Raw genomic sequence first — 12,005 nt, 5'->3', positions numbered from 1 at the left:
TTTCTTGCAGACGTTTCATGACCCAGCTAGGGAACACCATCAGTGCTAGAAGGGAGCGGGGTTTGCATGGAGGAGCAGGAGCAGGAGGACTGTGGGGTCCTCGGTGCTTTTTTCCGCAGACGTTTCATGACCCAACTAGGGAACGCCATCCGTCCTCTCCTAGCGGCTTCACCTCTGGGTTGCTTCCCTTTTTCCAGGACGGCAAGCTCACCAGAGAAGAAGTTGTGGACAAGTACGACCTCTTTGTGGGCAGCCAGGCCACGGACTTCGGAGAAGCCTTAGTACGGCACGACGAATTCTAAGCCAGGAATCCTCTTTTTTTTTCTTTTTTTTTTTTTTAAGGAAGAAAGGCCGGGGTGGGGGGGGGGAAAAGTACGGTTTTTACTGTTTCGGGATTAACACACCACAAAAAAAACTCTCTCTACTATCAAGACTCCCTTTCAGCCGAGAATGGGGAGGGGGGGGAGAGGAGAACCACTCCCCACCCCACCCCCCAATTGGTCCCATCCCCCTTTATTTTTTTTTTCCTCCCCCCCCACTTCGCTCCCTACGAGGCGGGAATTCCGTATTGCGAGACGTCGCCTTCGGTTGAAACCCCAAGGTTTTGCTTTTTTTAAAAAAAAATTTTTTTGCTTTTTTTAAATAGAGTTGCATGTTCTTTTGTGTCTAACAAGTTCCAGTTTATTTTTATTTTTTTAATTTTAATTTTTATTTTTTGTTCCGTGTGAAATGAAGAACGCGTTAGGCCGATCGGGGAGGGATGACAGCCCCGTCCCCTCCGTTTTTATTTTTATTTTTGTTTTTGTTTTTAACATCGGTGTGTTAAGCCACCAAAGTCCGAACGCCGGAGAACAAGGGGGTCAAACGCGGGGTGGGATTTGCACTCAAGACCCCTCCCCTGTTCTTCCACCTTTTACGCTACTCGAAGAGGCCGACAAAGAGAATTTTGTCAACCCCGTTTTAGCTTCAGAAATCTCGATTTAAATCTCCCTCCGGCGTCTCCTCTCAAATTCCGGCATCCAAACATCCTCCGGAACGACGCCCCCCCCGTGCCTCGGTTTCTCCAGCGTCTCTCGGTTGCGTCATTCTGAGGATCTTTCCGGCACGAGCTGCGCGGATGGCGATGTTGCAAGCTGCGTTGTCCCTGGGACTCTGGTGTCACATGCAAGGCGTGTGATCTCTGCTTGGTTTCCGCTCCGGGATTAAAACGGCTACTCGGCAGATGTTGGAAGAGGCGAGGCTGAACCGGGTCTGTCCCAGGTTGAAGTAGCCAACCTAGACTTTGCTAGACCACCATCCGGTAATGTAGAGTAGGGGGTTGAACCCCCCCCCCAGTTGGTCTTTAGGCTCAGAAGGAGAAAGGGGGGGCCTGTCAGCTCTAAGGACCCCTGGATATTCTGCATTTTTGAAGTGCCTTTTTCATGAAAAGCAGTTGGCCCAATGCAGGGGGGCAGACCCCGAGTCGAATACAGGGTGGGATCTGTCCTCGAAGATCCCCCCTTATTAAAAGCAGTTGGCCCAATGCAGGGGGGCAGACCCCGAGTCGAATACAGGGTGGGATCTGTCCTCTGACCCCCTCCTTATTAAAAGCAGTTGGCCCAATGCAGGGGGGCAGACCCCGAGTCGAATACAGGGTGGGATCTGTCCTCAAAGATCCCCCCTTATTAAAAGCAGTTGGCCCAATGCAGGGGGGCAGACCCCGAGTCGAATACAGGGTGGGATCTGTCCTCAAAGACCCCCCTTTTTCATTAAAAAAAAGTTGGCCCAACATAGGGGGGAGACCCCGAGCCGAAACGTGCTCCTGAAGTGAATGCAGAGAAGCACACTCCTAAATTAACACACCCCTCTCTTCCTTCAGTGCTTTCCCCAGCCACATGGTCTTGGGGAGGGGGGAATACTAAGAGAGACCCCCCTCCCAGACCCTAATCTGTCAGGATAGATCCCTCGCTTGAGAAGGCAAGTCTGCCTTCTCGTCCTTTTGTTTTGATTCCTGGAAGTGACACCATCTCCCGTCCTGCATCTTTCCCACACGCGCACACACACACACACACATATACCCCCACAATATTTGACCAAGGGCCCCCCCACAATATTTGACCAAGGGCCAAGGGCATTAATGGCCGCCCTTTCTTAAATCTCCCCCATTTGGGTGCCAGTTTGCTAAGACCGCTTGGCAAAAAAGTTGCGTGGATTTGTGGGTTTCGAACCGAGCGCTGCGTTTGTTTGGATCTGCTCCTCTCTCCTGCAGTGTTTGCAAAGTTGAAATAATGCTAGTTTTTTACACACACACACACACACACACAATCTTGCAAAACCCCCAAGGGAGGAGGACATTTTGCTAGGCGCACAGGCAAGGATACACCTAGGATGTAAGCTTGCTTTCCCACTGGGCTTCGTAAAACACTAATCGTGGATTCCTTAGCGAGGTTTTTTTCCCCGGGGGTGGAATCACCCCGATAGCCAAGGAGTGGAAACTTGACACAGTATTACTTCCTGGTCCTTTTTAATCCCCTTTGCTGCCAGGGGGAAGGAAGAGATCCGTTTGGGTAACACTAATAGGCCGGCCGTGTGTTCAAGGATTTGCCAGCAAGGCGCGACACTCGGCTAGCAACCCATCACAACATCGGACAGGCGTTGTTGTTTGCAGCCCCCTTGTTCAGGGGATGCAGGTGAGAGGCAGAAGCAGAGCAGGAAATGGGCCAATGAGGTAAAAAAACAGGCCCACCAGGTGTTTCTACCTGGAAGGCGCCCTTTGGTATAGATCCTGGCTTCCCGTGGTCATCAAGAGCGCCTGATGAAAGTCAGGACACACACACCCCTTAGCAAATTTGCACGGCTTGTTACTACTACTACTACTACAGAGAGGGTTACGCTCAGCTTTGAAAAGCGGGTCTCCCGATTCTGGGTTTCGTCGCTTTGTTGAACAGTGGGAGGGGGGGGAAGCTTTAGTGTCACAGGTAACGGGTTTGGGACAAGACACAAAAATGTTGTCTTGTTTTTACCATCTTGGGGGCGTTCCTTGTTCGACGTTCTTCCCGTTATTCAAATAAAGCTGATGGAGGAAGGAAGGAAGGAAGGAAGGAAGGAAGGAAGGAAGGAAGGAAGGAAGGAAGGAAGGAAGAAAAAACCCTCTCCATCCCAATTCTTCATCGCCAATCTTTGACGAGGCTTTTCTTATACAGCATCCGTGGAGTTTTATATAATGTACAACACACAAATGGTGTCTTAATAAAACTGTTTACATCCTTCCTGAGGCGTTGTGTGTTTTGCTGTTCAGGTGTGTTTGAGCTGGGTATCCGACAGCTGTTTTTTTGGGTGGATAGAAAGGGCCCACCCTGTTCAGCCGGAGTTTTATTTCCACAGGGGACCAGTTAGGTACTTATCGGGAGGGGAGAAGGAAAACCCGGCCCTCCCGCGGATCTTTCCCAACAACTGGGGTTTAGAGACATCGGACGACGATGGTGTTGTGCACGCGGGAATCTTCTGAAGCAGTTTCTCAACCCGGGTCACTTTCAGATGAGTGGACTTCAACTCCCAGAATTCCTCAGGCCAATTTTTCTCATCTTTAGCCACTTTTAAGATGAGTGGACTTCAACTCCCAGAATTCCCCAGCAGACCAGTTTTTCTCTAAGTGACTTTAAGACGTGGATTTCAATTCCCAGAATTCCCCAGCTGGTCAGCCTTTCTTAACCTTTAAGATATGTGGACTTCAACTCCCAGAATTCTCCAGCCAGCCGGGAGAAAGCCATGCTGGGCCAGTTTTGCAGGGCTGATGTGTAACATTGCGATGGCTGTGCACACTTGAAAAGTGGATTTGGGGCTCATGAGCCATCACCTCTTTACGGATAATTAAAGCAGCCACATCTCTCTCTCTTTTTCCTTTTCTGCTTCTCTCCCACTTTCTCTCTTTCTCTCTCCCCACCCATTTTTGCAAGCAAGTTTTGGGGGAAAAAAAAAAGGACACGGCTGCTTTGAACAGTTGGTTCATTAAAGCCACTCCAAGCAACCGCATTCTCAACAGGAGCCTGAGGCAAGATGGGCTTGCTTGTCAAAGTTGTTGTTTTTTTTTGGGGGGGGGGGGTCCGAAAAGTCCCGTTTCCTTCCAGATGGATCGGCGGCAGACCATCGCAGCTGCTCTTCCCAAACCAGCGGTTCGCACCGGATCCCTTGAACTGGGTTTATTGTGGCAATGGCTTGCTCCGAATTCTCAGGAAAGGATACGGGCGGGGAGCAACGCGGTCCTAAAATTCACAGCAGCTTTGTGGAATTAAAATAAATAAACAACAATGATGGGTTGCTTCTGCTGAATCTGGGCCACCCGAATAGAGTCTGGTTGCACGAGAGCCGAGTGCGGTACTAGCCATGGTTTCGACAGATTATAAGTTCCTAGGCTGGAACTCTGCACTGCTGGCAAGATACCTTGCAAGATAGGGGTTGGGGGAGCGCTGGGAAAATTACCCCAAAGTGGGTTTTCCCTCTGGGTAAAGCTCACAAAGCTGTGAGCCAATCGCAAGAGGGACATTTAGTCCTGGTGATGTTACTTAGTTGGGTAATGAAATGTCTGCAAGAAAATCAAGCTCAGAGAGCACTAAGAACCCAACGGTCCTCTTCCTCTTCCTTCTTTTCCTCTTCCTTTCCCGTTTCCTTCTCCTTCTCTTTCTCGTCCCCCTCCCCCTCCCCTCCTTCTCTTCCTCCTTCTCTCCATAAGCCCCCCTCCCTTCTAGCACCGATGATGTTCCCTAGTTGGGTCATGAAACGTCTGCAAGAAAACAACCAAGCTCAGAGAGCACCAAGGACCCAACAGTCTTCCTCCTCCTCCTCCTCCTCCTCCTCCTCCTCCTCCTCCTCCCAAACCCGACTCCCTTCTAGCACCGACGATGTTACCTAGTTGGGTCATGAAACGTCTGCCAAACAGGGACATTTACTTTCAAGCATTTGACTTATATTGGGTAGAACGGACTTTCCGAGAGGGAGTTTGGGTGACGAAGGAAAAAGTTTGGGGAGCATTGGGTTAGGGGTTCAAATCATCCGGAAAAGGGCAGCTCCTCTTCAGAAGGAGCAAACTTTTTTTTTTGGTCCACTCTTGTGTCTACACGGAGCCCTGGAGTGGTGCTGTGGGGAGAAAATGTGTGCGTGCGCGCACATGTGTGTTTTAAAAGAGCTTCATGGTACAGTGGGTGGGGAGGAGGGTCTCTTTTTTGGCATAAACATCGTCTTGGTTGAGTTCCAACATGCGGAGTGGCTGCTGGGCCCGGCCTTAGTGAGCTTCTCAGCTCTTGGGGCTGACTTGACTGGAGGACACCGTAGAAACTTCCGTCTTCTGAGAGGCCACATCAGACTCGTCCGTCATAGGTTTGCCGCACACCGTTTCCATGATGCAGCCGCGGAACTGGGAAGGGAGGAGACAGAAGCTTTAGGGCTGCCCAAGCACTGGCGGAGAATACAGAATAACAGAGCTGAAAGGGATCTTGGAAGTCTTCTAGTTCAGGGGTCCCCAACCCCTGGTCCGTGGACCAGTACTGGGCCGCAACATGCCAGCAACCGGTCCACACAAACAAGCAAAGCCCCATCCACGGGATGCAGGCAGCACACAAAACCAGACACCCTCCGGTCCGCGGAAAAACCTCTCTCCACGGAACCGGTCCCTGGTGACCCAAAGGTTGGGGACCTCTGTTCTAGTTGAACCTCTGCTCAAGCAGGAAAACCTACAGCAGGGGTAGGCAACCTTTGCTCTTTTATGACTCGTGGACTTCAACTCCCAGAATTCCTGAGCCAGCTTGGCTGGCTCAGGAATTCTGGGAGTTGAAGTCCACGAGTCATAAAAGAGCCAAGGTTGCCTACCCCTGCCCTATAGCATTCTGGACAAATGGCTATCTTCTTGAAAACCTCCAGTGTTGGAGCACCCGCAACTTCCGGACTAGTTCCACTAGTTAATTGTTAACTCGTTCCACTAGTTAATTGTTCTCACTGTTAGGAAGTTTCTCCTTAATTCCAGGTTGCTTCCCTCCTTAATTAGTTTCCATCCGTTGTTTCTTGTCTTCTGGTGCTTTGGAGAGTAGGTTGACCCCCTGCTCTCAGAAGCAGCCTCCACTCACTGTAGACCAGAGGTGTCCAACCTTGGTGACTTTAAGACTTGTGGACTTCGGCTGCTGGCTGGGGAATTCTGGGAGTTGAAGTCCACAAGTCATAAAGTCGCCAAGGTTGGACACCCCTCCTGTACATTAACGAAGAGGGGGCCTAGAAGATATTACATTTAGTAGCTGGAACGGTAAAGCGTACAATGGGCGAGAACACACAGTTGTAGTTGATTGGTTGGAGAGCGCTGGCTCCTGCGTGAGGCAATCTGCACTGTCCTTACTATGAATTGGGCATTTCCCTTTTTCCCGCCTTTTTTCTTCTGTGTGCTCTGTGTGCTGTTTGATTTACCTCACGATATTCCTGTGTTCCTGACTCTCTTATCTGCTCCTGCATGAGGCAATCTATGCTATGATTGGTTGCCGTAAGTATGAAGGGGGCATTTCCCTTTTTCCCGCCTTTTTTCTTCTGTGTGCTCTGTATGCTGTTTGATTTACCTCACAATATTCCTGTGTTCCTGACTATCTAATCTGCTCCTGCATGAGGCTATCTACGCTATGATTGGTTGCCCTAAGTACGAAGGGGGTGTTTCTCTTTTCCCCGTCTTTTTTCTTCTGTGTGCTCTGTGGTGCTGTTTGATTTACCTCATGATAGTGTTCCTGATTATCTTGTCTGCTGCAAACATAAATGTTAAATATATTTATTTTGTACAGAACTACAAGTTTGGGTCAGTGTCTCTGACTTCATGTGGACACCTGCTGCGCAATTCCCAGTCAAAGCAGTTTAATGGGACCTTCACATGTCGCACCTGGTCGTGCTCACCTGCTTGTTCATGAAGCAGTAGATGATGGGGTTGTAGACACAGGAGCTCTTGGAGAAGAAGGCAGGGATGGTGACCAGGCGCAGGTCGAGGCCATGCTGAGGATTATTCACCATGTACATGGCCAGGGCAGCGTACGGAGTGTAGCAGATGCAGAAGGACCCCACCATCACCACCACCATCCGGGAGACCTCTCGCTCAGCCTTCTGGGTGGTGGCTGACTCCTGCTGCTGAGCTGCTACCTGTGGACAACCGGCCCAAAGAGTTGTGACATTTTACGGCACTGATAATGTGACCGAGTTGGGTCATGAAATGTTTACAAGAAATCAACTAAGCTAAGAGAGCACCAAGGACCCCACAGTCCTTTTCTTTCCATCCCCTTGTCCTCTCCACAAATCTTACTCCCTCCTAGCATTGATGATGTTCCTTAGTTGGATCATGAAATGTCTGCAGGAAAACAATCATGTTCAGAGAGCATCAAGGACCTCCTCCTCCTCCTCCTCCTCCTCCTCCTCCTCCTCCTCTCCGCAATCTCCCTCCCTTCTAGCACTGATAAGGTTACCTAGCTGGGTCATGAAACATCTGCAAGAAAACCACTAAGTTCAGAGAACACCAAGGACCCCACAATCATCGTCGTCGTTGTCGTTGTCGTTGTCGTTGTCGTCGTCGTTGTCGTCGTCGTCGTCCTCCTCCTCCTCCTCCTCCTCCTCCTCCTCCTCCTCCTCCTCCTCCCCATCCTACATATCTCACTCCCCTCCAGCACTGAGGATGTTCTCTAGTTGGGTCATAAAATGTCTGCCAGAAAACAATCGCATTCAGAGAGCATCAAAATTCATACGATTGGCAACCGATTCATATTTATGACGGTCTCAGCATCCCAGGGGGGGAGGGTCACATGATCCCCTTTTGTGACCTCCTGACCAGCAAATCCAACAGGGGGAAGCCGTCTTTACTCACCAACCGTGTTACTAACTTAATAGCTGCAGTCACTCTCTTAACAACGATGGCAAAAAAAGGTTGTAAAATGCCGCAAAATTAACTTAACAACAGTCTCACGTAGCCACAGAAGTTTTGGGCTGCGTTGTGGTCGTAAGTCGAGGACAACCTGTGGTCCAGAGATTTAATGACTTACCGCCCGGAGGGCACCCAGGAGCCGCGCGTAGGAGAAGATGATGAGGGTGAGCGGGATGATGAAGCAGAAGACGAAGAGAAACCAGGAGTAGTACTCGCTCTTGTATTTGGTGCCCACCGTGTACCAGTCGGGACCGCAGGAGCACTGCAGCCCTTCCGGAAGGAACCTGGAAGATGGAAAAGACATTGCCAGGGATAGGATCATAGACTCCTAGGCTGGAAGGGACCTTGGAGGTCGTCTAATCCGGGGCTAGGCAACCTGGGCTCTTTTATGACTGGTGGACTTCAACTCCCAGAATTCCTGAGCCAGCCATGCTGACGGGAAAGGGAGAGGTTTCCAAGCTGAGTCAGGCTGGCTCAGGAATTCTGGGAGTTGAAGTCCACGAGTCATGAGGGGGCCATAGTTCCCCCATGCTGGCTCAGGAATTCTGGGAGTTGAAGTCCACGAGTCATGAGGGGGCCATAGTTCCCCCATGCTGGCTCAGGAATTCTCAGAATTGAAGTCCGCAAGTCATAAAAGAGCCAAGGTTGCCTACCCCTGGTATAGGGTCTCCTGCTTGAGCAGGGGGTTGGACTAGAAGATCTCCAAGGTCTCTTCCAACTCTATTCTTCTCTTCTCTTCTCTTCTCTTCTCTTCTCTTCTCTTCTCTTCTCTTCTCTTCTCTTCTCTTCTCTTCTCCTCTCCTCTCCTCTCCTCTCCTCTCCTCTCTTCTCTTCTCTTCCCTATTTTCTATTCTATTCTGTTCTATTCTATTCTGTATTTTATTATTCTATTCTATTCTACTGTTCTATTCTGTTCTGTTCTCTATTCTACCCTATTCCTCTCTGTGCCCATCAAACCTGCTCCAGCCGAAGAAGGGGGGGACGGACACCCCGACTCCGATGACCCACGTGGCTGCCACCACAATCAAAGCGTGCTTGGCGTTGAAACGGAAGTTCCCCAGTGGCTTGCAGATCACGATGTAGCGTTCGAAGGCGAGGAAAGCCAAGGACCATCCAGTGACCAGACCTGGGGACGATGGACGGATAGACAGATCCAGAAAGGGAGGGATTTTAGAAGTGGACAATGCAGGAACTCAGAATATAAACCTCAACCAAGATTACACCCTCGACTCTCCATCTCCATCCTTACTTTTAGCACCGTTTCTCTATGTTGGCCCTTTACGAGGAGTGGACTTCAACTCCCAGAATTCCCCAGCTGGCTTGCTTTAAGACATATGGACAGCTTGGATGGGTTCCTGCGTTGTCTGAATTGTCAAATGGGGCATAGTTAATAATCCTGATCTGAAGGACAATCGGCTACTTCAAATCTATTCATACAGGGGTCTCCAAACGTGGCCACTTTGAGACTTGTGGACTTCAACTCCCAGAATTCCCCAGCTGGGGAAGCCCACAAGTCTTAAAGTGGCCACGTTTGATGACCCCTTCATTATAATGTCAACATGGGCTTTCATCCAATGTTTTGGACAAACTCCAAGAGGACCAGATCCACCTCAATGTTCCTAGACTACAACTTCCATCATCTCCTGCTTGGCTAGGCCTGAAGGGCATCACGGTTTGATCACTCTCAAGAGAGATGGAGAGGCTTCAACCCCCAGGATTCCCCTGCCTGCTTGCTTTAAGAGGTCTGGGTCTTCGGTGCTGGCTGGAGAATTCTGGGTGTTGGAAGTCCACCTCTGCTTAAAATGAGCCAGGTTGAGAAACAGTGGTTGAGTGGGTTTTCCAGAACGAGGCCATCCAATCAAGGTTAATGTTTTCGGGATGGGTCAACCTGCGGTGTCCTTCAGACCCAACCAAGTAGGACAGGGGTCTTCAAACTTGGCCCTTTTATGACTTTTGGACTTCAACTCCCAGAATTCCTCAGCCAGCGTGCGAACTGGCTGAATCCCACCACTGGGCAGGACCCACCTGGGGGATCACCTGGTTCTCTCCCAGTCCTGGTCTTTACCTGCCACCGTGCCTAGGAAGGCCTCCATCTTGCAGACCTGACGGCCAAAGAAGAAGTACCCTTGGGTGCTGGATAAGAAGACGGCGAAGACGGCGAAGACGCAGAAGATAAATCCGGCAAGGGAGATGTTGACCAAAATGTAGTTGAGCGGCTGCCTCAACTTCTTGTACTTGATGGTGACGAAGAGGATGATGGCGTTGAGCGGGGTCCCGGCGAAGAACACCAGGCCCATGAAGATGGTCTGGAAATGGAAGGCCCACATGGGCGCGATGTGATACTGAGGACCATCCCAGGGCTTTATGGAGGAGATGTTTTCATACAGGTAGAAGTCTTCTTCTTCGGACATCCTCCCAAGCTCGGGACACCAGTGTGGACCTTTCCAGAAGGCTTCTCCTCTCCTCTTATAGGATGCCAATGGAGGACAAAGTCCGCTTAATGGCTCAAGATGGGATCAGCGGCTAATCCTGATCATCCAAGATGCAAACTTGGGGATTAAGGGATGTATAAGAATCCGGCCTTCTGTCCCGTAAACCTCCTGAGAAAGTAATCTCATTTGTGGACTGGCTGCAACCCACCAAGCAGGATCTTCAGATCTTAGAGGACAAATATGGGGGAGACCATAGGACAAAAACTGTCCTCCTCAATTTCTCTGGTTGGGGCCCAAGAAGTCAACTCCACCTTAGGTATCCTTCTGTCCGAATCTTGGTTTTTGTCTCTCCAACCATCTACCTCCGGAGTTGGACTTCCAAAACCTGGTGGCCATCAAGAAGAAGAGTTCCTATATTGCTCGGCTCGTCTTGGCCTTCTAGATTTGATGAGTAAACTTCTGGGAAGGCTGGTCAACTGACCAGGAAGAAGTGGTTGAGAGGACCTGGATCTTGGCCACCGTTGGCCCAACAAGGTGTCCCATGGCATAGCCCAGGGGTCTTCAAACGTGGCCCTTTGATGACTTGTGGACTTCATCTCCCAGAATTCCTCAGCCAGCATGCACACTGGCTGAGGAATTCTGGGAGTTGAAGTCCACAAGTCATCAAAGGGCCACGTTTGAAGACCCCTGGCTTATATGGTCCACACTGGCTGAGGAATTCTAGGAGTTGAAGTCCACAAGTCTTGCCTCTATGTAGAAGCCGTCCTCATTTAGCAACTGTCTCCTTTACTGACCGTTTCTAGTTTATAACGGTGATGAAAAAGTCCCTTGGCAGCCGGTCCTCTCATTTGCGGCCTTCCCAGGACAGGAAAGCTGAAATCAGAAAGTCAGCACCGTCGCGGTTTTGCTTAGCGGCTGCTTCATTTAATGTCTGAGTCACCCCTTCCAACTGGGGTCACTAAATGAGGATTACCTATAAATCTTTTGTGCAAAGAAGTAGGCTAGTACGGGCTGTTTCTCAACTGAATTTGAGGCATGTAGAAAAGTAACCGGGTGGATTTCTCCATGGTACTCATTGGGTTTCACTTAGTGACTGCTTCACTTAACGATCAAGTTTTGGTCAGTAAATGAGGACCGCTTGTACATTATTTCCCTCCTATTTATTGTTTAGCTTGAGTTTTAAAAACAGTCATGAAAGAATGTTTGGGATTGCAAGAACATCTTTACAATGCATTTTGGGGGGACTCCCACACCCCATAATCCCCTGCTCCCAGAGTCATGGGAGTCGAGTGTCGTTTACATTGAGCAAGTTGTTCTGGTCTGTATTTCTTGTCAAGCACAACCAGGAAAATTAAAATATTTCACGCCCAAACGATGTGCAGGCAACCAGCGCATGAACCGGTTCTGCCCGTTGCCTTGAGCCAAAGAACGACGTTGGAGCCTCTAATTAGCAGTCCGTCCGAAAGAAACATCTGGAAGACATCTGCAACAGCTGGCTCGTTGGTCTAGGGGTATGATTCTCGCTTAGGGTGCGAGAGGTCCCGGGTTCAAATCCCGGACGAGCCCAATTTTTAATTCCTGGGATAACTTTTCCAGAAAGCAGAGAGAGAGAGAGAGAGAGAAAGAAAGAAAAAAAGGCAGAGAGAGAGAGAGAGAGAGAGAGA

At 49.9% G+C, this 12,005-nt stretch overlaps 2 protein-coding genes and 1 non-coding gene across 3 annotated transcripts in view; 2 read left to right on the top strand and 1 right to left on the bottom strand.

Annotated features, from left to right (window-relative positions):
* Positions 1 to 304, top strand: part of CALU (calumenin) — a 13,667-nt gene extending 13,363 nt beyond the window's left edge. The window contains exon 7 of the mRNA XM_015825843.1: positions 198 to 304. Coding sequence (XP_015681329.1) covers positions 198 to 302 — 105 coding nt within the window. The 3' untranslated portion in view covers positions 303 to 304. The remainder of the gene's footprint in view (positions 1 to 197) is intronic.
* A 4,965-nt stretch (positions 305 to 5,269) lies between these two features.
* Positions 5,270 to 10,323, bottom strand: OPN1SW (opsin 1, short wave sensitive). The gene is made up of 5 exons (XM_015825841.2): positions 9,975 to 10,323; positions 8,867 to 9,035; positions 8,028 to 8,193; positions 6,898 to 7,137; positions 5,270 to 5,389 (listed from the first exon to the last, which is right to left on the bottom strand). The coding sequence occupies exons 1-5, from the start codon at positions 10,318 to 10,320 to the stop codon at positions 5,270 to 5,272; spliced, it is 1,041 nt and encodes a 346-aa protein (XP_015681327.1). The 5' UTR covers positions 10,321 to 10,323.
* Positions 10,324 to 11,835: 1,512 nt separating this feature from the next.
* TRNAP-AGG lies at positions 11,836 to 11,907 on the top strand. Its single transcript has one exon. It is a non-coding gene; the product is annotated as a tRNA-Pro (tRNA).
* Positions 11,908 to 12,005: the final 98 nt, after the last annotated feature.

The sequence above is a fragment of the Protobothrops mucrosquamatus genome, unplaced genomic scaffold, assembly GCF_001527695.2.
Source record: "Protobothrops mucrosquamatus isolate PMUCROS unplaced genomic scaffold, P.Mucros_1.0 scaffold2833, whole genome shotgun sequence".
Taxonomy (NCBI): Eukaryota; Metazoa; Chordata; class Lepidosauria; order Squamata; family Viperidae; genus Protobothrops; species Protobothrops mucrosquamatus.
The sequence above is the reverse complement of the archived record's forward strand: the minus strand, read 5'-3'. Positions and strand labels throughout refer to the sequence as shown.